This window comes from Dendrobates tinctorius, unplaced genomic scaffold, assembly GCF_039654945.1.
Source record: "Dendrobates tinctorius isolate UK_male_01 unplaced genomic scaffold, ASM3965494v1 ptg000037l, whole genome shotgun sequence".
Classification (NCBI taxonomy): domain Eukaryota; kingdom Metazoa; phylum Chordata; class Amphibia; order Anura; family Dendrobatidae; genus Dendrobates; species Dendrobates tinctorius.
In genome coordinates this window covers 30563236-30584832 of record NW_027361705.1, presented here as the reverse complement: position 1 = coordinate 30584832, position 21597 = coordinate 30563236, and the positions used below count along the sequence as shown (strand labels likewise).

Below are 21597 nucleotides of genomic sequence, written 5' to 3'. Positions count from 1 at the left end.
CACAAAAACACACCGGCCCTTTAAATGGCTATCATGGCAACAATAGGATGAGTTCTTATACACATCTATAACAATTCTATACTTTCACAGTTACAGAGATATCTATGTTATACACAGTTACAGAGATATCTATGTTATACACAGTTACAGAGATATCTATGTCATAAACAGTTACAGAGATATCTATGTCATAAACAGTTACAGAGATATCTATGTTATACACAGTTACAGAGATATCTATGTCATAAACAGTTACAGAGATATCTATGTTATACACAGTTACAGAGATATCTATGTTACGGTATACACAGTTACAGAGATATCTATGTTATACACAGTTACAGATATCTATGTTATAAACAGTTAGAGATGTCTTTCCAAAGAAAGAATATACAGAATATAGTATGTTCATAGTACTGTAATAAAATCTAATTTATGATGATTCATGTTCTTTATTTTATCAATATTAAAGAGCTATGACATGTGCAATGAATGTACAATGCACAGTAAATGTTGCCTGTATATATAATTTATAACAGATTATATACCTTGCTGTGTGCTCCATAGCAAGCGGCATGATCATGACAATATTCTTCCTATGGAAAGATCTCTAAAGGCCTGCTACCTGCTCTTTCTCTACAAATGTCAAATTCTTACTGTAACCAGACACGAGTGCTGAAAATCACTTTAAAAGCTTTCAGGATTCTAATTCTTTTGAAACATAACATAGTTGTTTGAGATTGTGGTCAGACCATTCCTCTGCGCCTTCTGTCTCTTAATTGCACTTCCAGCCTTGGTCATGGCAGCATATTACATCACGATAGACAAGAAATCACTACTGTCTGCATCTACTGGCTATTACTGACTACATGGTCAAGTCATATTATCTCACTATGGCCAAAAGTCACAGTGCCTACTCATCACATTGGCTGGAGTTGCTCTTTCTTTTTGCTGCTCTTGTTGTTCTAATCACCACTCCTCTGCCTCCTAGCTTCTTTTTTTGCGGGGCACTGAAGATTGTCAGTTGAGACAAGAGGCAAGGTGGTGCCACTGGTCTGAATTGTGCACGCTCTGATGATGATACTAGAGGCAGCTTTGTCTCTGCAGTTTTAGAGGAGCTCAGGGACACTAACCTTGGCTACATCCAAAAACACCGCCCACCTTCACAGCAGCGTTTTCAAGCGCTATAGCTAAGAACTTATAAGAGCTGCAATGCTTGCCTTGTAAACCAGCTTCTCTAATACACTGTAGAGGTGGCCAGTAGCCCAGGCAACAAGCTATAAACTATAGAATTAAAAATCTATGTGAGGATTTCTGAAGAAAGGTACATTTCCGGGAAGGTGCACACGGTCAGTAAACGCTATGGGTTGGACGTTGCGTACTTCCGCAGCATCCAACCTGCGGCACTTTGAACACAGCGGTCATGTGCTGCGTCCAAAGAGCTTCCAATTACTGACCGTGTGCTTCTACCCTAAAAGTTACTTGTGCTAACAAGCATTTTGCAATTTTAACTATTTAAGAAGTTGAGACAACAATTTTAATGCACTAAAGAATGGTGCAAAAACAACCATCATCCTGAAAAAAATCTTTTTTATGCCCATAAACTAGACAATAGGGTGAAGTACAGTAAATTGTTTCCATCAAGTTAAAGGGCCAAAAAACTAACAGGCAGGTAGTTGTTAAATAGTCCTTATAATGCACCAACCTCTAAAACTCATTTACAATGCTATAATAGGAAACTGTGGGTCGGAAGGGCAGGTAGGGTGGGTCTTCCTGTTCAGAATCCCTACTTATTTAGTCTAAATAAAAAATAGTGACCCCAACTCTAGAAGACCAGGCACAACCATGTTTTACACTGTTTTATAGTAAACTGCATACATTAACAGTCAAACGTTTGGACCCATCTGTTCTTGCAAGAGTTTTCCTTGCTCTTATTGGAATGTGGACATTAAAGATTCAGACTGAAGGCAGCAAAACCACAAATATATACATAAGGAAATAAGAAGTTTTTGATAAACCTTAGATTTCTCAAAACAGCTCCTTTTTATTCTGATGACAGCTTTACAACCCCTTGCATTCTGTCAAGCAGCTTCATCAGGTAGTCGCTTGAAATGGTATCCAAAGAACAGGTGTGTCTCACCGAGAGTTTATTTTTGGGATCACTTGGTTTATGAAAGTGTTTGCGACCATCAGGTGTGTTTTGCAGAGGCAGTTTTGGTGTACAGTACATACAACGCTGAGCCCTATTCCACAACTGTTTTAAACTAGAATCTGGCAAGAAGCTCACTCAACCAGGTAAAGACAAATGAGTGTCCATCATTACTTTAAAACATGAATGTCAATCAATTTTGAAAATTTCTAGAACCTTGAAGGTATCCTCAAGTCCAATCATGAACATGATCAATAGATATGATGAAATTGGCTTTCATGAGAACCACTCCAGGAAAGGAAGACCAAGAATTACCTATGTTGAAGAGGATACGTTCATCAGAGTTACCAGCCTCAGAATATGCAAATTGACAGAACCCTAAATATCAACCGGCATAACTGATGCACAATCATCAAGTAGCAATCACATCTCAAGATCATATGTCCAGAGGAGACTGAGAAACAGGCCTGTATGGTCAAATTGCTATAATGAAGTCAGTTTAGAGGTCCACAAACAAGAAGAGAATTGTTTGGGCCAAGCAACACAAGGACATGGTTTATAAAGGTGTGGTGCCCACTGTCAAATATGGAGAGGGAGGTGTGATGCTGTGGGGTGCTTTGCTAATGACACTGTTGGTGATTTATTCCAAATTCAAGGCACACTTACCCAGCAATAGTACAACAGCATTCTGTAACAACATGTCACCCCATCTGGTTTGCATATAGAGGGACCATCGTTTGTGTTTTGCATCAGGACAATGACCCAAAACCACCTTCAGGTTATGTTAGAGCTACGTGACCAAGAAAGAGAGGGATGGAGTACTGCATCAGATGACATGACCTCCACAATTACTCAACCTCAAGCCAATTGAGATGTTTTGGAATGAGTTGGACCAAAATGTGAAGGCAAAGGAGCCAGCAAGTGCTCAGTACTTCTGGGAACTCCTTTAAGAACCACTGGAAGCCATTCCAGGTGATACCTGATGAAGCTGCCTGAGACAATGCCAAGGGGGCGTAAAGCTGTCATCAGAGTAAAAGTGGGGTACTTTGAGGAATCTAAGGTTTAATATGCATTCTGGTTTCTATATTCAGTGTTTCAATATGTGCTCCTTTGTGTTTTTGCTGCCTTTAGTCTCAATCTACAATAAGTACATTCCATTAAGAACAAGAAAAAACTTTCCAAAAAACAGGTGTGCCAAACTTTTGACTGGTACTGTATATTCCGAGGAAAATGTGTCCTCAGCATCATCTGCATTTTTACGAAAGGAAGCTAACAATCCTGAAAGCTTTTATGGTCATATTTCGTACACATTTGCCTTATACATATTTCTCCTGGATATCTAAAGGTGCTGTCACCATGATTTATGACAGCTAGCTTGAATGCTTACCTTTGTTTCTTACAACATTATGGTTATCAGCATCTGATTTTGTTTTGCATGATAACGACACCAAAGATTGATTGGCAAACATGGTGTAATTTTTGCCAGGTCGGCTATTTTGGACTAGAGAAACCTGTACCTGTGAGAAGACGGTAACTCACAAGGTGTCCACATACAACTGCAGATATGTCTGTGTAATACATAAATAATACTTTAATTCTAGTGGGTACCATGTAATGCTTCTTTTCCTCAGTGGAGGCGCTGCAGGGGATTTGAGCACACTCCCAGGATTACACCCAATCACAGGGTGTCCTAACAGCAAGGCATATCGTCATCGTTATGGGGCCCTTCTAACAGAACACTTTGTCCATCCCGACTTGTTAGTATGGCATCATGACGACAGGCAGACAGCAAAGAATTTTTCTCTGTAGCGCCTCCATAGGTCAAGTGAAGAATTACACAGTGTCCATTAAAATAAATGTGGTTTCTGTGTAATGCAGGTAAGAACAGGTCCTCCAGAACAAAAGATGCCCTTTTTAAAAGGTTAAGGATCCTGAACAGGGGATCTCATTGTATTACCTAAAAAATTCAAAATTAGAGGTTTGAAAATTGGTTTCCTAAACCAGACAACCCCTTTAAATAGCAGATGTGGCAAACCAGTGATATCCAGAGGAAGATTTTTCTTTAATACTCAGAATTCTCCATTATGAAACTGTACGGTGAAGCCTACGTCTGACAATATGATGCATGAATAGTCCTCTGGGTGGATGCCTTTGGTTCCTAGGAATTTTTCACTTACATCTATGTGGCCAAGTTCAGTCTACCGGTGCATCAGTGATGTCCTAACCACATAGACATGGATGGTACAGATCACTTGCACATTGGCCACATCCTAAGTCATTTTGAATGGTTGGTACGCTTTCTATCCTCTCAGTCGACTCTCACCTGAAAGCTGCAGTACGGATGGCTGCTCGTGGGAACTCAGGAGCTGGGTCTGTATTGTCTCCACAACCCGTTTAAACCTCCTGCTGGGACCTGAAGGAAGAAAAGATTATGGCTAATGTATTACCACATATGTCAACCCATGACATGTCAGAAGGTCAAGCTGCACATAGACCATGGACCACGTCAGGGTTCCTCCACACATAAGACCTGTGTATAGAAATGCTGGCGACATATCTGCGTGATAGGAATATTGTTATGATCTCTGTGCGTAGTTATCATTTTTTATCATGTCTGTATTACTACAACATTATATTACCGTACCTTGTGCATGTGGTGGCCATACAGGACCTCTGCCACAAAGGAGGATGCCATTGTCGTGGGCCTGTTGCAGAATTTGCATTGGTCCCTGGAACTTTACGTTACACCTTTACCTGTTTTTGCACGTGCCTTGTTAGAGAATATGTAATCTCCTAGTACTACCAAAGAATTCTACACACAAATTCAGATAATACCAAGGATTTTACAATTTGGCTGTTCAGAGCCATAAAGAGCAAATTGTTGCTGACATACGGTGGGATGGATGCATGATAGGTGGGCAGTAGAGGTAATAGATGGGAGCGCGTCAGTGATACCTGATAGCAGAGTAAAGGTGACTGAGTAAATCCCGCAGTCCTTCTGCTTCTCTCCACTTTCTGTATAGGTAATATCCACTTGAAACTTTACTGGCTTCTGGAAGACAGATGGACCCCCTGTGGACTTGTACTCAGCCCGGAAACTGGTTTGTGATATCACACTGTGACTGAGACTTGGGATCTACAGAAGACACATTGAAAATGGATGGGTCAGGGGGACTCTGAGTTTGGCTACAGCTAAAAAAAATAATATGACCCCAGGGATCAATGCCTCACGGATTAATAATATATATAGTCTTACTGATAGAAAGGCTTGTACTATGTCCGCTTTAATGGAGCTTAAAGGCTTGTCCTTAATGACCACAAAGATCTGATCCTCTTTCTCCAAAGTAAGGAAGTTACCAAACCAAGACTTCTTGGCCAGTCTGGGATGAAATCACATAAAAAAGATAGAGGAAAAAAAGGAAAGCAATATATGATTCCGAAGAAATAAAAAACTAAGTGTGCAGACTGTGCATGTGTGTTATGTGCAAACAGGAAATCCCTGCATTTGTCGCGGCTGTCGAACAGCGGCGAGACATGCAGCCGCGGGCACTCGAGCACGGCATTCGAGCACTCTGAAGATACTGTACTGGCACACGAGCATGCTCAGATAACACCTTATCCGAGCTCACTCGCTCATCACTAGTGCTGATCTCTATTCTCTATGGCAATGGAAAATCAACATGTACATGAAATTTCAGCAGTGAATGCGCGGCAAAATCCACATGTTACGACACTAATTGAAAATGGACAAGCTGAGGATAAAAAATACAAACAGCAATAAGTGCTCGTATTTTATGAACATTTTTCCTGCCAACACTCACAGTTTTTGCTTTAGAAAAATCTACTACATGTACTCAATGCGTGTACATGATCAAAATGTGCAGTAACTCCATCGCATGTGGATAAAAGTGTACCTGTTGTTTCCGGTAATTTTTCAGAAAAAGCTGTTGTGTGTGTGTACATGAGGAATAACACCATTTCTGGACTTTATAGGACTTGTTTTCAGCATTTATCACAGGTTTCTCCTATGCAGGTTCTATCACTAATATTAAGTTGTCTCTGAGCTGCTATGATGTCTCTAACACACTGCACACACAAATAACTGAATTCTTGCTCTTCATTTGCTACAGCTCCCAGACAGAAGAAGTGGTAGCTTGGGAGACATTATGCAGCAGTACTGAGCTGTGTGGCTGTGAATTCAGCAGTGAAATTAAATATTTAGGCGTTGAAAGCTGCAGCTCGATCTGCCTGTGTCTGTCCGTGTCTGCCTGTCTTTCACTGTGCTGAGCTCTCCTCTCGCCCCTGCCGTAGTTTTCTATATGCTATAGGTCTATAGAAGGGGATGGCTATGCTATTCGGGTACAAGTCTGTCTCTGGACCTGTGGATTTGAGGGAATCATTGTGGAAGATCTGATGGACATTTCCATCATCACTATGGCTAATAATTACAGTAACAAGCCATTATGTCAATTCAGTACCTAGAAAACGTGGTGGACCGAGTAGAAGGAAGAAGAGTCAGGAGTAATTATGGGGCACAAGACAGTACTCACTCTGGAGATGATTCCGGTGTCAAGTTGCTCATTTCGTCTGCTGTGGGGACTGAACACATATGAAGGAGTTAATATTAATACCATAACTGTTCATTCATTTATCTTTTATTTTCAACACCAGCCAAGCATCTTTCCCTTGTCACCCATGCAAGATTCTTTGTAGGAAATATATTATATAATAAGAAATGAATCAGTAATCACTTCTTCTGACTTAGTCAGTACTCCCCCAATAACAAATCTGTAGCATCTTTTAATAGATCCCTCTACATTGTGCAGTCCCTCTGTAACTCCTCATGGAACTGTTGAATTAATGGACAACTGGGTGTTAATGATTCACATTTGTCAACGGGGCATGTCCTTACACAATCTGATATTGTCAGCACTGGCTGAACAGTATCAGATTGTATAAGGATACATTTAAAGGAGTTTTCCGGTCTAAATGGATAAGTCTGCAGTCACTATGTGTGATTGCAGACATATGAATCCCCCCCAGTGTACACACTGTTGCAGTATGTGATATTATTCGGTCACTATGGTAGTAATATGTGGTCTGGTCATGGTGTGGCGGTATTTGTTCCTTGTATGTGGTATTATAGGTCACTATGTGGTGGTAATATGTGGTCTGGACATGGTGTAGCGGTATTTATTCCTTGTATGTGGTATTATAGGTCACTATGTGGTGGTAATATGTGGTCTGGACATGGTGTAGCGGTATTTGTTCCTTGAATGTGATATTATTGGTCATTTTAAAAATTGAAAAATAAATAAAAATATACCTAAAGTGTATTGCGTATTTTAATAAATATTTAATAGGTTACAGTAGAGTAGGGTCTGGCCAAAAGTGTCTACCCTGTTATGGTGGCGGCTTAAAAAAATCTTTTGTCCAAAGTAAAAGCTGCAGACTATATGTGTGATCTGGTGATGGGAACTGTTAATGTGTGATAGGTGAGAAGTGGAGTTTTTCCAAGAGAGAGAGGTGGGACTGTGGACAGTTTGAGGGGTGGAGGCGGGGCTGGGTGGAGCCTGGGCGGAGTCTCAAGGGGGCCCTGAAAATTTTGCCAGTATGGGGTGCCGAAATTCTTAGTGGCAGCCCTGGTTGCAAGGACTCGCTGGTTTCTGAGCTGGGACCATCGGCAGGTACGTATGAGTTATGCACACGCCCGGTCAAAACTCGTCTAGTGGGCGTGACCTCGCTCAATACAAGTGTATGGGGCAAGGTCATGGCCACTAGTTAGGTTCTGGCCAGGAATATGCATAAAGCAAACGTACCCGCCAGTCTAGGCTCAGAAACCGGCGAGTCCTTGCAACAGTGCGTGCACTAGGGGGGATTCATGTCTGCAGTCACACAGACTGACTGCAGACTTGTCCATTTAGACCGGACAACTCCTTTAATTCATATAGGGAATAGTCACATCTAGTTGTCCCAGAGCAAGAAAAGAGGAACAACATAGAACGACACAATATTTTATGGTGAAAGCAAATATTTACCAAAAGTGATGTAACGGCGTAGGGACAAGTCATTATTACAGAGGTTGTCCACTACTTTAACCCTGATGACCTATCCTTAGGATGGGTCATCAATGTCTGATTCGAGTGGGTGCAACACCCAGCACCCCTGACGTTCAGCTGTTCTAGTGCAGTTACGGAGCTGCTCTGTCTACTGATGGCGGACACGGCCTGGTACTGCACATCCGCCCCTTATTAAAATCAATAGGGGGCTGAAGTGCAGTACCGAGCCGCAGCCACTTTTAGTAGACGGAGCAGCTAACTGAGCACTTCCGGCTAATGCTGGCACCTAGAACAGCTGCTGATCGGATCGGCGCACCCCCACTGATCAGACATTGATGCTCTACATGTATACTAAGGATAGGTCATCAATGTTAAAGTAGTGGACAATCCCTTTAAATATTACTGTTCCATAACATCAGAGAAACTTTTAATTCCGCAAAATGTAAAGAAAAACACATGCAATTGCAGTCAAAGCTCAGATAAACAAGGAGTCCTGAGGTTGAGTTATGAGGAGCCACTTTAGCTGTCCCTATATACTGTGGTAGTAGTATAAGGGGTTATTCCTGTGTCAGTCCTCCAAATTTGGCATCCACACATGGTCAGGACTATGGAATGGGCTGCACACTGCTGTTTCCATATTGCTGTTGACAGCGTGCACAGTCCGAATGAATGTTTCCAGTCTCCCACGTTCCTGTAACCGGCACATGGACACAGGTAATCGCGTCTCAGCCGTCAATGACTGACAAGGGAATAACCCTTTAATGTCTTCCTATCATTAATAACATAGCGCCTCTTTGGGTTCAAAATCACAAATGATTCCTTGATCTGGGAGAGCCATTATTTTTTGCTTGTCAGAGAGAAGTAGCCTTCGATGAAATTGGCAGACACAGGGGCAGCTAAATCTGCTCTTCATATTAAGGACTCTACCAAAACATTTCCTATATGTCATTATCCTAGAGTCTAAAGGAGACTTGATCTCCCAGCACTTGCATCAGTCACCCACTCTTTGGTTGCACTCGTTCTTTCTCACCTTGAAGTTTGCGGCGATGGAATCTCGGTGACCCCAGGAAATTGTTCTTGATCGAATTCAGTCTTGTCCTCCAAGGCATTCCACCAATACTTGGGCTGGATGGAGGGGTAGGGGAAGGGGTGCCCGCTGGACTTTCCTTGGGCGTGTGTACAGGCGTTCCCTTGGGAGTAGGGAGGGGGCTGCCACGGGGTGACGGATGAGGGGTAACCTGTATAAGGGGCACAGATTTGGGGGCCAGATCAGATGCTGGCAATTTGTTTGATGTTCTGCACGCATTATGCCCAGCAGGAGAGTTCGGAGCCCTTGACGGGACACTAGAGTTATTTGCTGCAGGAAGGGGATTGGAGCGAGTCGTCTGAAGGGGCTTCTCTGAAGTTCTGGGCTTGGGCGGAAAGGTGTGGGTTTTGGGATGAGTAAGGCTGCAATCACTATGCCCTGCAGAGTCAGAAGTCGGTGTGGTATGTGGGGAAGAAGATGGGGTGGAAGACTGGGGAAGGGCAAAAAACCTCCTTATCGGCTGTGAGAGAAAACGTAGTAAGGAAGGCAAGAGGTAAAAGCAAAGAGAGGAAGGCACAGAAGAAAAAGCATGCCAAAGAACCCACAAAGAAAAACAGGACATCAAAAGAAGCAGAAACACAGTCAAAGACATGGGCACGTAAATAAGAGCGTAATATGAAGAGGAGATAAAGGACAAACAGCAGGAGACAGAAGTGAGACATGAAAAATAATGGGAAAATAAGTACAGACATTTATCAAAGGGAGGAACAGAAGCAAGAAGGGAAAAAATACAAGAATTTGAAAGCAACAGGGAAGAAGACGCAGATTGATAGATTTAGCGGGTCACAAATAGAGACGTTGAAGCAAAGCAGCCATGGGAGGAGGAACGATAATTTGTCAAATAGGGGTACAAAGGGTCAATGGTAGGAATGACAGCAGCCAAAATGAGAATGAAGAAAAGAAAACAAAAGACATGCATGTTAGAAGCAGCACCCCAAAACCAGCCAAAGCGAGAGAGCAGTCCCGCAGCAATGAGAAAGCCATCAGCCAAATTACCTGCCACGTCGTTACAAGATAATCACAGATATGGATAATATTAGCAATCCTCCATACAGCGTAAATCACATTATTCCCAGCTGCTTACACTGGTATCTTTACAAGGCAGGAATATTCACTTTCCCACAGTCCTATGTTGGTGAATACGAGGACATTAGCATGTTTGAGCTAAACTCTTATACACAAGAGAATCTGTAGTTTACATTTAGATAGTTATGGATCGACCAAAAAATGTTTTTGGTTTAACTTAGATGCATGTAGATTTGCTTCACATGCACTCATCTTCTAATCTGATGTCAAAGCTAATCCGCAGCTAAATATGGAAAACCAACCGAGACAGGTAAAGAGGGGGCAGGACATCAAATCTAAAAAACTGAACACCATACGCAGAAAGATTTATGGTTTAACACCTAAGCATAGAAAACAAGGATTTGACATCTACTAGTGGTCATCCACCGCTAAAAAAAAAGCAGCACCAAGTTTCAGGATGCAATTTCCCTTTCTTTCATTCACTTAAAGGCCCTTGACATGCAGGCTGCACATAGCTCCTAGTTTAGACTCTCTCTTGTGTTTTTCCCTGTAATACATGTTAGGCATCTGCTGCCTTCACTAGCTCTCATGCAGAAGCACAGCTTCATCCTGTACTGCCTTTCCTTTCTACAGTCCAAGAGGGATCTCTTCTCCCTTGCTGACAAACATTGATGCTATATTTCCCTCCTTCCATGCACTGCCCTGCAGATTATGCCATCACTTCTCTGCTCTCTACACTCATACACAGTCTATGTGATCTCTCCTACCTCAGCATCCTTTGTGCTTTCTTCCCTATCTACAGCCTGTGTGATCTGCCCTCCATCAAAACTTGGATGCTTTTCCTTTCTCATCATTGTAATGTGCACTCCCTTCTTCTCTCCACTCTGCTATCTTTAAGGGTATATTTACATGTCATATTAAACTCTAATATAAATCTCTATGCAATCCATATCCCATGCATATGAATGGGATTTCTGCAATCTCCTTCACTTACATTGAAAAAAATCCACTGCACATATATTAGTGGCATATCACTTACAGTGTATCAGTCTGAAATTCCAAGGACTGATCTCACTTAATAGGCTTCTCCATAGAATTTGTGTGGGAGGAAGGACTGGAACAACAGAGGCAATGATGTCTCTGGTCCGGAACCATTGGGACTGCCACTAGTGTTGCAGGGGGACAGAGAACCTGACCAGGACGGGTCTGTTATAAAAAGGGCTGGGCGTCGGCACCTGGGGCTTTTGGCGGGAAGACAGGAGGTGCGGCAAGCGAAGGTTTGCTCCCTTCCTGCGGGTAATCCAACAGACGGCAGACTACGCTTGAGTGTGTACTTCCCAGCATCCAGCAACAGCTCCAGTGACCACTTTCCGCTGCTGGACACCGACCCTACGCGACCACAGGCAGGAAACTCTGACCGTACTCTGCAACGCTTGACCCCTAACAGCGTAGGGTGCACAGCCCCCGTCAGAGACTTCAACTCTACAGCCATGGCTGCGGCCTTGAGACCGGATCCCTCCGCCTCATTTGCTGAAACAACAGCCACTGGTACCCGGACATACAGCGACCCACCGAAGGTTCCCAGACTCTTCTCCGCCGCCAAGAGACAGTGCCTCCGGTACATCCAGAACTGCTTTCTCAACGTGACGCGCCATCTGCGGCACCATCGTGGGATCTTCCAATCACCTCCCTCCAGACGACAGAATCTGATAAGTTGAACCCTACGTTTTTTTCCTTTCCCGCCGTTAGCAACTCTGTTTTTTTCCCGTTGTTGACAGCTGAAGTCAGGCTGTCACCATATTATACTGTACTTTCACATATTTGCCCGCGCAATACTTCTGTGCATCTTGTATATATCAACTCCCTGCGTGGAGAAAGCGTTGTCATCTTTTTCTCTTGTTATATAAAAATACCCGTTAACACTTGCTCTGCCTCCTGCTCGTCACTGCATCCTACGCACCTGCTAGTATCTTACAATTGCTGCAGCGCTACAGCGACAATGCAATAAATACAGTTACACTTTTCTGTTGTGAAAATGCCTCTTGGATTTTAATCCAAGGTATGAACTAAAAGAAGAGAGGGGTGAGCAGAGAGCTGACACATTCCAAAGAAGTGTGTTTTCAGATCTATACCAGAAGCATTAGGACAACCAGCTATGTGAAGGAGTTATACAGACTCTACGTCAGCAAAATAATAGGAAGACATTTTAGAAAACTGCTACATTTTCAAAAGTGTCCAAAACCTTTGTTTATTATATTTTTCTAATGACTTTTTTCCAAATGATATATCTGCCTCACATTAGATGTATTACATATTATACATATGGAAAATATGACCTCTGTCACTGCCACTGACTATTACACTGTAACTGGTATCTATAGCTGGGAGTGTCTAGAGAAATAAATATGGAGGATTACTAAGTTTATGCTGCAATGCACAAATGTGATGTTATAATGGAGGCGTATGCTGAATTACATAGAGCGCAATTAGAACAGTAACATATAAAAATCAGAAACATGGATATATTTCATTTATCCAGACATGACTATTAGCTAGGCATCCCGAACAGAGAGTAAAGTGGAATACTTAGAATATTGTGTACCTAGTGAAAAGTCATTATAACACCATGTGGAATATGCTAGATTGTCATAAACAATTTCAGTAGCTCAGGAGACTTCACGCCAAATAGAAATGATACAGTATATATTATAGGAAAAATCATTAGGAATAAAATCGCACCATCTGAAGGTGAAGGTAACCCGGGGAGACAGGTGCAAACTTTGAATAAGTGCATTATCCACATGACTGCCATGCAGATCTGTGTTCCAGTCTGCCATGGGCTCATATTGTACCTCCATACACCCCTGATTTTATAGAGAGGCAGAAAGAGGTTATTCTCAGGGATCCGCATGATAAAAATATTGGGATATGTTACATTAGACCCAGTATTATGGAAGCAATTTCTCCAGGGAAGAAGAAAGTGCTGTGCGGAGCAAGATTTGCTTTGTAGAGTGTGCCTTGGTTTTTAAGACAGTGACTTCTGGTTGACTGCACTTCCTGGTAAAATTATGGTATTACTGCCACTTGCATGTTCCCAACAATGATAAGCAGAGTGACCATCTAAATGCCTGCGTGCTTACGCTATACATGGGTTGTGTGCGACGGCCTAGCGCTCAGGTCCTGTGCGCCATCATCCGGAAGTGCATCACATGTGGCTGCGAGTGTGACTGGATATTACATACAGTATATCTCCATTTATTATTCATTCTCACTCCTGATGAAGCTATCTTATCAGCGAAACGCGCGTCGAGAGTCTGTCTGGGGTTTTGTGGTACGGTTTATTGCTTTGACAGTATGTCATCAAGTAATATTATTTATGATTGAAGTATTTTTCCCTGATTTTTCTGATCTCCTTTTCATGCAGTTTTTGTGGTTAGACATACCACTAACCACCTATTAGTATTTGATTATTTATTTCACTGCCTCATTATTGATATTATTCTATTTACCACTTCATCCTCCCCCCCCCTTCCCTGGCATGTTCACCTTGTCTAGCCAATCTGGCCTATCCGCCTTTTATTCTTACTTTCTCACGTTTGTATACATGTATTTCCTTTAATAAAGATTATATTTTTATAACATATTGTTTGCACTTTGCAACTTAGTAAATTTCTTGTACGTTTTGAGGCCGTGCAATGCTCTAGTAGGGGAAGAAAAGTCACTATGGGGCCCTATCCTAAATGGAGGGTTGCCCAGCTAGTGTTCATATCAACCACTTTCCGCTATTATCCATGTCACACAGAAATTACACAAATACACACAACATGTGGATTTGACTTGAGTTACTGAGCAATGATTTTTATGTCATTATTTTATGGATAAAATATCAATTTACTAAGGGAAAGTGTTAAAAACCTGCCTTAAATGAGCCTAATGTCATATATTTTATAGATTGTGTTGTTTTTGCCATTTCTATATAGATATGTGATGGTCAGGTTTGAGGTTATTATTCAATGAGGCCTGAACAGTTTTATATATAGTATTATACCTTTATGATTACTCAGCTCAGTAACTCAAGCAGCATTTGTGTGCCCACATTATACACACGATATAGCGTTATACATATATATTACACCAAAGGCAAGTATTAAAGATGACTGGCACAGACAGGGTTAACAAAAGAATGCCTCCCATTATTAGCAAGTTATGGTGATTGTGCAGTTATAGGAAAGAATAGTTGTATGTGGAATAACAGCCCTGGATACTAAAGAAGGGGTGAAAGTGGGAGAAGGCAGGGGATAAGTAAGGGGTAGAGAAATGGAGAAAGGATCACTTACCCTGGGACTGCTGAGGGGGCTGGTGGAAAGTCCTGAAGAAGCACCACTGATAGATCGCGACCTGAAATTAACATGAGCACATCTCATTTTTCATTCACTGCTAGTTGGATTTCAAATACAATGGGCCAAATGCATCAAAGCTTTCATGGCAAAATTCTGAAAAACTGCTAAATTTTGGCACAACTTGGAGTTGTTCCTAAAGTTTGTGACTTCCCGCCAGTTTCTCCCAGCTCCGACAAATTGGGCAGGGCGTGAAAAATACATGACAAGCGGAGTCGTTCGCTAGGCCACCAATCTTACTTCAGCAGGAGCTGGAATATGATTTGTGGCGATGAGCGCACAGAGGTGCAAACCACTAATCCGACGCACCTGATTCACGGAGGTGTATGCCTCTTCATGAACACAGAGAGTCTGACTCCAGCACATCCCCTCACCAAGATCAGTGTGAAGGCCAGTCTTGATGAATCAAGCCCAATTTATTTTTGCAGGTTTCTCTCCACAAGGAGGATTACCTGAATCGGTACTTAAAGGGGGTGTGCCATGAACAACATACTGTATATCACTTATCCACATAATATGTGATAAATATATGATTGCTTGGGGTCTAACTAATGGAACCCCCAGAAATCACAAGATCCCAAAGTATCCCTCTGAATGGAGCAGTAGTGAGCATGTTCAACAATAAATAAAGCAGTGGTCACACTACTACTCCATTACATAGGGTGTCATCCCAGAAGTTAGACCCTCAGCAATCATACATTTATCCTGTGGGTAGGCGATAAATGTTATGGCCATACACATTAGGTGGCTCCATATCTTGAGTCTGTGGTAGTCTTACTTCCATTTCCCAGATACAACAGATGTAAGTTCGGCCAAATGTATGACAGGGTCGTGGAGATTAGTAAGAACATAACGAGTTCCTTTTGAAATACTCAAAGAGGCTTATAAAACTAGAGATGAGATTTACCTCTGCCCATGCTGTGCCATCTCAATGGCTCTGCGCGCGGGGACTGGTGAGCCGCCATCTGTACCACTAAGCACTTCCATAGATTTTCTCTCTGGCCTTCTCTTCCCATGACGGGTCAGCATCGGAGAATCGACTCTTTTCCTAGGTGGGTCTGTAGATGATTCCGATAATGACCAAGAAATGTAACGTGATCAGATTAAAATGCATGATAAGTGATAGAAGTAGAGAGCAGATACTTTACCGATGTCAGCTCTTGGAGGGAGATCTTCATCTTCTTGGCTGGGATACCTCTCCTTACGATCCAGTAACAAGAAATAAATCATCTTCTCCTGGTTCTCTCTGAATATTAAGCAAGAAGTGGTTTACACAAAGTTCAGCTCTTGTCTCTCGTTATAAGAAGAATATGCTGATTTTGGGCTTTTCACCATAATTAAATCTTTTATTCTGTAAGAGATATGGCGGCCAAAGACGTACAGAGGAACTGATACTGATAGTTGGATGGCTGCTTGTCCTTGTATAATGATAAATTTCATACTTCTCTTTGCATTTCTCTGGAATCACTTTGCTCCATCAACGCTCCATCAGACTGTTGAGTGCCTGCTTCAGGGTACTGAAAATCAGCTCCAATTTAAATCAATGGAATGGATCCTATTGAAATGAATAGTAGCTGGTATGCAGTACCAGGAAGAGGCCACTAGATATGTGGCAGAGTGGTGACGCTTCGCTCTTAACACCGATTACATCCGTCCCCAGCAGGACCGTGAAACAGCTGATCAGTGGAGGTGCAGAGTGTCCTAATTGTGGAAAACCCTTTTAAATGTATACACTAAGCTCCCTCTAATGGTGGAAGCAGGCAGTAAAAATATAAAATGTTAAAGAGGACCGTTCACCGGATATTTTATTTTAATTAAACTGAGTATCCCCTTAAATTGCTGCTGCTTCACTGATTCTGGAACAGTTTTCCTTTTAGCTCTGTGCCCCTCCATTCTAAAGGTATGCTGACTGCTGGTAATAATGGTGCAAATTTTCCCTGTAACACTTAGTTAGTTGAAGAGAAAATATGCCCCTTTATTTGTGAGGAAATAGAAAGAACACCGTGAGCACAACTCAAGATGGTGCTAAGGTTAGGTTCCCAAACCGTTAAAGCAACAAATATAAACCCAGCACTCAACGTAAAGGTATTTGTAAGGAGGTTTATTGTAGTACACGGAAAAAGACGTTTCGGTCAATATGACCTTCTTCAGTTACGCGTGGTATATAGATTGTGTAGAGCTTATCGGCATCTATCAGAGAGGACGATGGGTGCTTTAGGCATTGAGGAGAATGATCTCTCTAAGGTAATGAGATGGCCGGTGGACACCACATCTGCAGGCACGTTTGCCCCTCTCCTATATACGGACAAGCTCATTACCTTAGAGAGATCATTCTCCTCAATGCCTAAAGCACCCATCGTCCTCTCTGATAGATGCCGATAAGCTCTACACAATCTATATACCACACGTAACTGAAGAAGGTCACATTGACCGAAACGTCTTTTTTCGTGTACTACAATAAACCGCCTTACAAATACCTTTAAGTTGAGTGCTGGGTTTATATTTGTTCCTTTATTTGTGAGGGGCATAGCTTTGGAATAAAGGGGCACAGAAGAAATCAGTGGAGCAGCAGCGATTGGAGGAGCTACTGAGTTTTAATTAATAAAATCCAATGACTGGCCATGTTTGGATCTACGTACAGGAGATTTAGAGCTCTGATTGCCAAAGATATATTAGCACACAATTTTAGTTCTTGCCATGTTGGATATTAAAGGGGTGGTCCAAAACTAATATTCATTTTCATCCTAAATGTCTATCTATTTATTTTAATAATATAATCATTTTCCTAACATGGTTTAATTAAAAAGTCCCTCCCCCCTCTAATCTAACTGTTTTTTAACGATTTCGGTTTTGATCAATCCCCAGTGCATGCTGGGAATGGATACTCAAATGTGACATCAACAGATGGCAGGGGCCTCTATTCCCACTCTGAAACGATCAGAGTAATCTCCTTACAATGAGCACTGACAGTGCGCTCTCATACCAGCTTTTCAGTTCTCATCAGAGCCAGTGAGGGAGCGCACCACCACTGTACACTGAGAATATTACACCGTGAGCTCATGCACATGGGAACTGACAATCAATACATGCACAGTACAACATGGACTAGCCCCTGGTGATGCAGTGCGCGGACTAGCCAGCGGCTCTCCCGATCTGAGTGTGATTGCTGAGGAGAAATACATGCATCTGTCACGCTTAGGTCGGCAGAGCCGCCGGCCAGTCCGCACACTCTGTTCCGATCTTACTCTGATTAATATGGCCACCTGACTGTGTCCTTATAGATATAGTGAAGTGTAAAGCAACAAATAAAGAAATACCAATGTAGACGCTTACTCTTCAGATAAGAGGTCCTGCAGTAATTTGTTGCGGTCTCTAAAGCAGCCTAGGGAGTGCATACTTTCCAATACATCAGGGTCCACATCCTCTAGCGACGGCAAAGACCCCATCTGTACCTTCCTGGGGACTGCCTGCTCTGGTTCTGGTTCATTCTTGCCCCCACTGTATTAAAAAAAGGTCTGAACATCACGCATGTACACAATCCTCCATGTACACAGCCATCTGTCAGTGTGCTATATGTACGCACTGTTGCCAACCATCTATCTGTCAGTAAGCTTAATATACACACACAGCAATCTGCCACAGCCACTAATCTTCATTTCCATGCACCTCCTAGTCACAGACACACTTATCTGTCGTGGACAGCACTTCTCAGATGAGCACGCACAGCTATGACTGGTTCATACACAGAGATTTCCGTCATATCTGAGCGCGTCACATGCAGGCACCACAAATACAGCACATACACACGGCGTGAGATCTGCCATGGTTTGTATACTCACATGTACCAGCTGTGCTTCTGAATGTTTTCTAACTGCAAGGGAAAAAAACATACAACTAACACATACTGCGGTACGTCATCCATGCTAGCGCTAAGTGTGACGCTGCACAAGGTGCCGCACCTGGTCTTCATATTGGGGCACACCTTAGAGACAACTGGAGGAACCATACCGTCATGGTCTTAACATTGCTCCAGAAAATGAAGTATCATTAAAGAGCTTGTTGATGGCTATAGAAAGCGATTGCAGTTATTTATTCCAAAGGTTGTGCAACCAAAGTTGAGGGTGCCAACAATTTTGTCCGTCCCATTTTTGGGGTTAAGTCCAATTTGCCTTTTTCTCTCTGTTTTTTTTTGTGTTATTCCAATTCACACAAAGAAAATAAATATGTGTATAGAAAAATATGTGTAATTGCAATAATTCTTTGGGAAAAATTCCTGAAAGGGAATCTGTCACCAGTTTTTTTTAGTCTATCAACTAAAAATATCATCTAATAGAGTGTGAGCTATATATTCCCCAACTACTTGTGAAACCCCCTGACTCCCCATGAATCCCCCATAAAAACCTTTGATATTGCTCCCGCGCTATATGTAAATATTCTCGGCCCGGTCCGATGAGCGTTGGTTCTGGTCCCTCTCTCCACCCCAAATTGGTGTGCTGTACGCATTCCGCTCTATGAACAGCGTTGTTCGCGTACAAGTCTCGCGCGTACGCATTGAAATTGCCTCCCGTGCGTGCGTAGTATGCTTTGCCCAAACACAGGTAAAGCCGAAAAGCATTAGTGCGCATGCGCCAGAAGTACTATGTCCCGGAAGTATTTTGCTGTGTTCCGGGACATAGTTCACCGGCGCATGCGCACTAATGCATTTCGGCTTTGCCTGCAGTTGGGCAAAGCATACTACGCACGCGCGGAAGGCAATTTGTATGCGCAAGCATGGGACCTGTACGCAAACAAGGCTATTCACAGAACGGAATGCATACAGCACGCCGAATTGGGGTGGAGAGAGGGACCAGAACCAATGCTCATCGGACCGAACCAAGGATATTTACATACAGCGTGGGAGCTATATCAAAGGTTTTTATGGGGTATTCATGGGGAGTCAGGCGGTTTCACAAGTAGTTGGGGAATGTATAGCTCACACTCTATTAGATGATATTTTTAGTAGATAGGCCAAAAAACTGGTGACAGATTCCCTTTAATTTTCTGGAACAATTTCAAGGGTGCCAACACTTTTGGCCATGACTGTGTAAGGTAAAGACACTATTCTGATCATGTAAGAGGTTGAAGCATATACACATTACAATCTCAAAGTAGAAGTACAGGTGATACAACTGCCACAAAAATTAAATAGAGATGAATTTTGTAACTTTATCTCTATTCCAGGTCACAATTGGATGGTGGGTTTGGGGTTCCTAATATCCTGTAATTGACTTTTGCTTTTATTATGAAAACTATTTTTTCTAACACTAGGGGGAGCACACTGCAAATGGGTTTATTATAGGGTTCAATGGATGCTGTATACGTTTTTGAGCAGTGAGCTCCCCCTAGTGGTGTCTGCAGATAAACTGAATTTCGTTAAGCTATGTGAAAGGAAACTGAGACTTTGGAGCTCTGCATTAGTAAATTGGAACTCTGATCCTTAGAAAAAATTATGGACCTAGGTAGATTAGATTTAATTAAATTATTGCTCCAAAAAAAAGTTGTCAAAATAACCTTAGAATCAGTACGACTATCCCCATAGCTTTTGAGCGTTACTGAACACGGAGGAGTCAGAGTACTGGGGGCCAGGCAGAATGGTATCACGGATGCAGGGTTTGCGTCCCAGCTATATAGACTATGTATAACGTATCTATATGTTCAATATCACGCGCCTGATCTGTATCACATGAGGGTATTCTATGCTGCTTTTGTATCCAAAGTGCTCCTTAATTTTACCCCGGATATCATACATATTGCAATTACTTTCAGCCCCTCATACACCAGGTAGTTATTGCAGCTGCTGCAGGACGTTGCACCATTTTATATGTCTTGCTGAATTTTAATGATGGAGAATGGAGATGCTGATGGCAGCGTGACAGCACAATGATGTAATACACAATCTCCATTCTAGTTCATTTAAGATCCAACAACCTGTTCTCAAGGCTGAAGAACCAATAATATATTCTGTCTCCAGCTGAAATTAATGTCAGGGGGAAGAGACTGCCTTTGATCCATTCCGTATTACTCACCGTCAATCTCTTGATAGGATCCACCTCGATCATCCCACATAGAAGGTTCTGACAGTCAGGGGGAATAAAATGTGGCATATGGAAGACCCCTCGTTTTACCTTCTCCAGGAGCTGCCGTAGGTTGTCATCATCGAATGGGAGAGCACCCTGAAGTGCAAAAAGAACAGTCATGAGCTCGGCTGCCAAAAAATAAACTCTAGTGATGCAACAATATACAGCCAAGAATTAAAGGGAATCTGTCTGTAGGATCTACCCTCCTAAGTCATCTATATGGGCATGCAGGTCACAGGAAGCTGAATAAAATGATACCTTGACATCTGTGATTTGATGTCTTGCTCTAGAGAAATTTAAATTTTTCGTAATATGTAAATGAGCTGTTAAGATCTATGGGCCGGACATAGATCTCCCCGAGAACCTGCCTCCAGAGCTTGTTATAATTCAAGGAGACGTTACCAGTGTGAGACATGTAGATCAGGAGAGCAGACTGTCAGTCATGACACGTTTCACACCGGTAACGTCCCTTTTCATATGAATTATCATGAAGATAATTATCCTTTTATGTATGTTTTGTCATATGATAGCCAAATATTAATAATATCTTGGCAAAACTGTTCTCTAGTTGTCTTCTAAGACTCCTTAAGTGTGTGTGTTAAGTGTGCGTGCGGTGGAGGGTTCCTAGTACCCGAAACTCTCTAAAAAAGAGTTGACGAGAAGCCATTAATGAATGCAATTCCTTCTGCTGCCACTAGGAGGAAGGGGGGGGGGCTACTTGAATAAAGCCCTATGCTGCGAGCGCCCCCTGGTGGTGCCTACA

General features: G+C 42.3%; 1 protein-coding gene across 7 annotated transcripts in view; it reads right to left on the bottom strand.

Annotated features, from left to right (window-relative positions):
• The window catches only part of BRSK2 (BR serine/threonine kinase 2), a 195953-nt gene that overhangs the window by 21025 nt on the left and 153331 nt on the right, over positions 1–21597 (bottom strand). For 4 of the 7 annotated variants that reach the window (XM_073574023.1, XM_073574024.1, XM_073574025.1 and 1 more), the window contains 11 exons: positions 20784–20930; positions 18558–18589; positions 18052–18216; positions 15867–15964; positions 15626–15776; positions 14659–14719; positions 9239–9446; positions 6700–6748; positions 5406–5529; positions 5105–5285; positions 4473–4562 (listed from right to left, as the gene is read on the bottom strand). In XM_073574023.1, coding sequence (XP_073430124.1) covers positions 4473–4562; positions 5105–5285; positions 5406–5529; positions 6700–6748; positions 9239–9446; positions 14659–14719; positions 15626–15776; positions 15867–15964; positions 18052–18216; positions 18558–18589; positions 20784–20930 — 1306 coding nt within the window. Of the gene's footprint in view, positions 1–4472; positions 4563–5104; positions 5286–5405; positions 5530–6699; positions 6749–9238; positions 9756–14658; positions 14720–15625; positions 15777–15866; positions 15965–18051; positions 18217–18557; positions 18590–20783; positions 20931–21597 lie in introns of all 7 variants that reach the window. The other 3 variants (XM_073574019.1, XM_073574021.1, XM_073574020.1) reach the window with 1 other exon arrangement.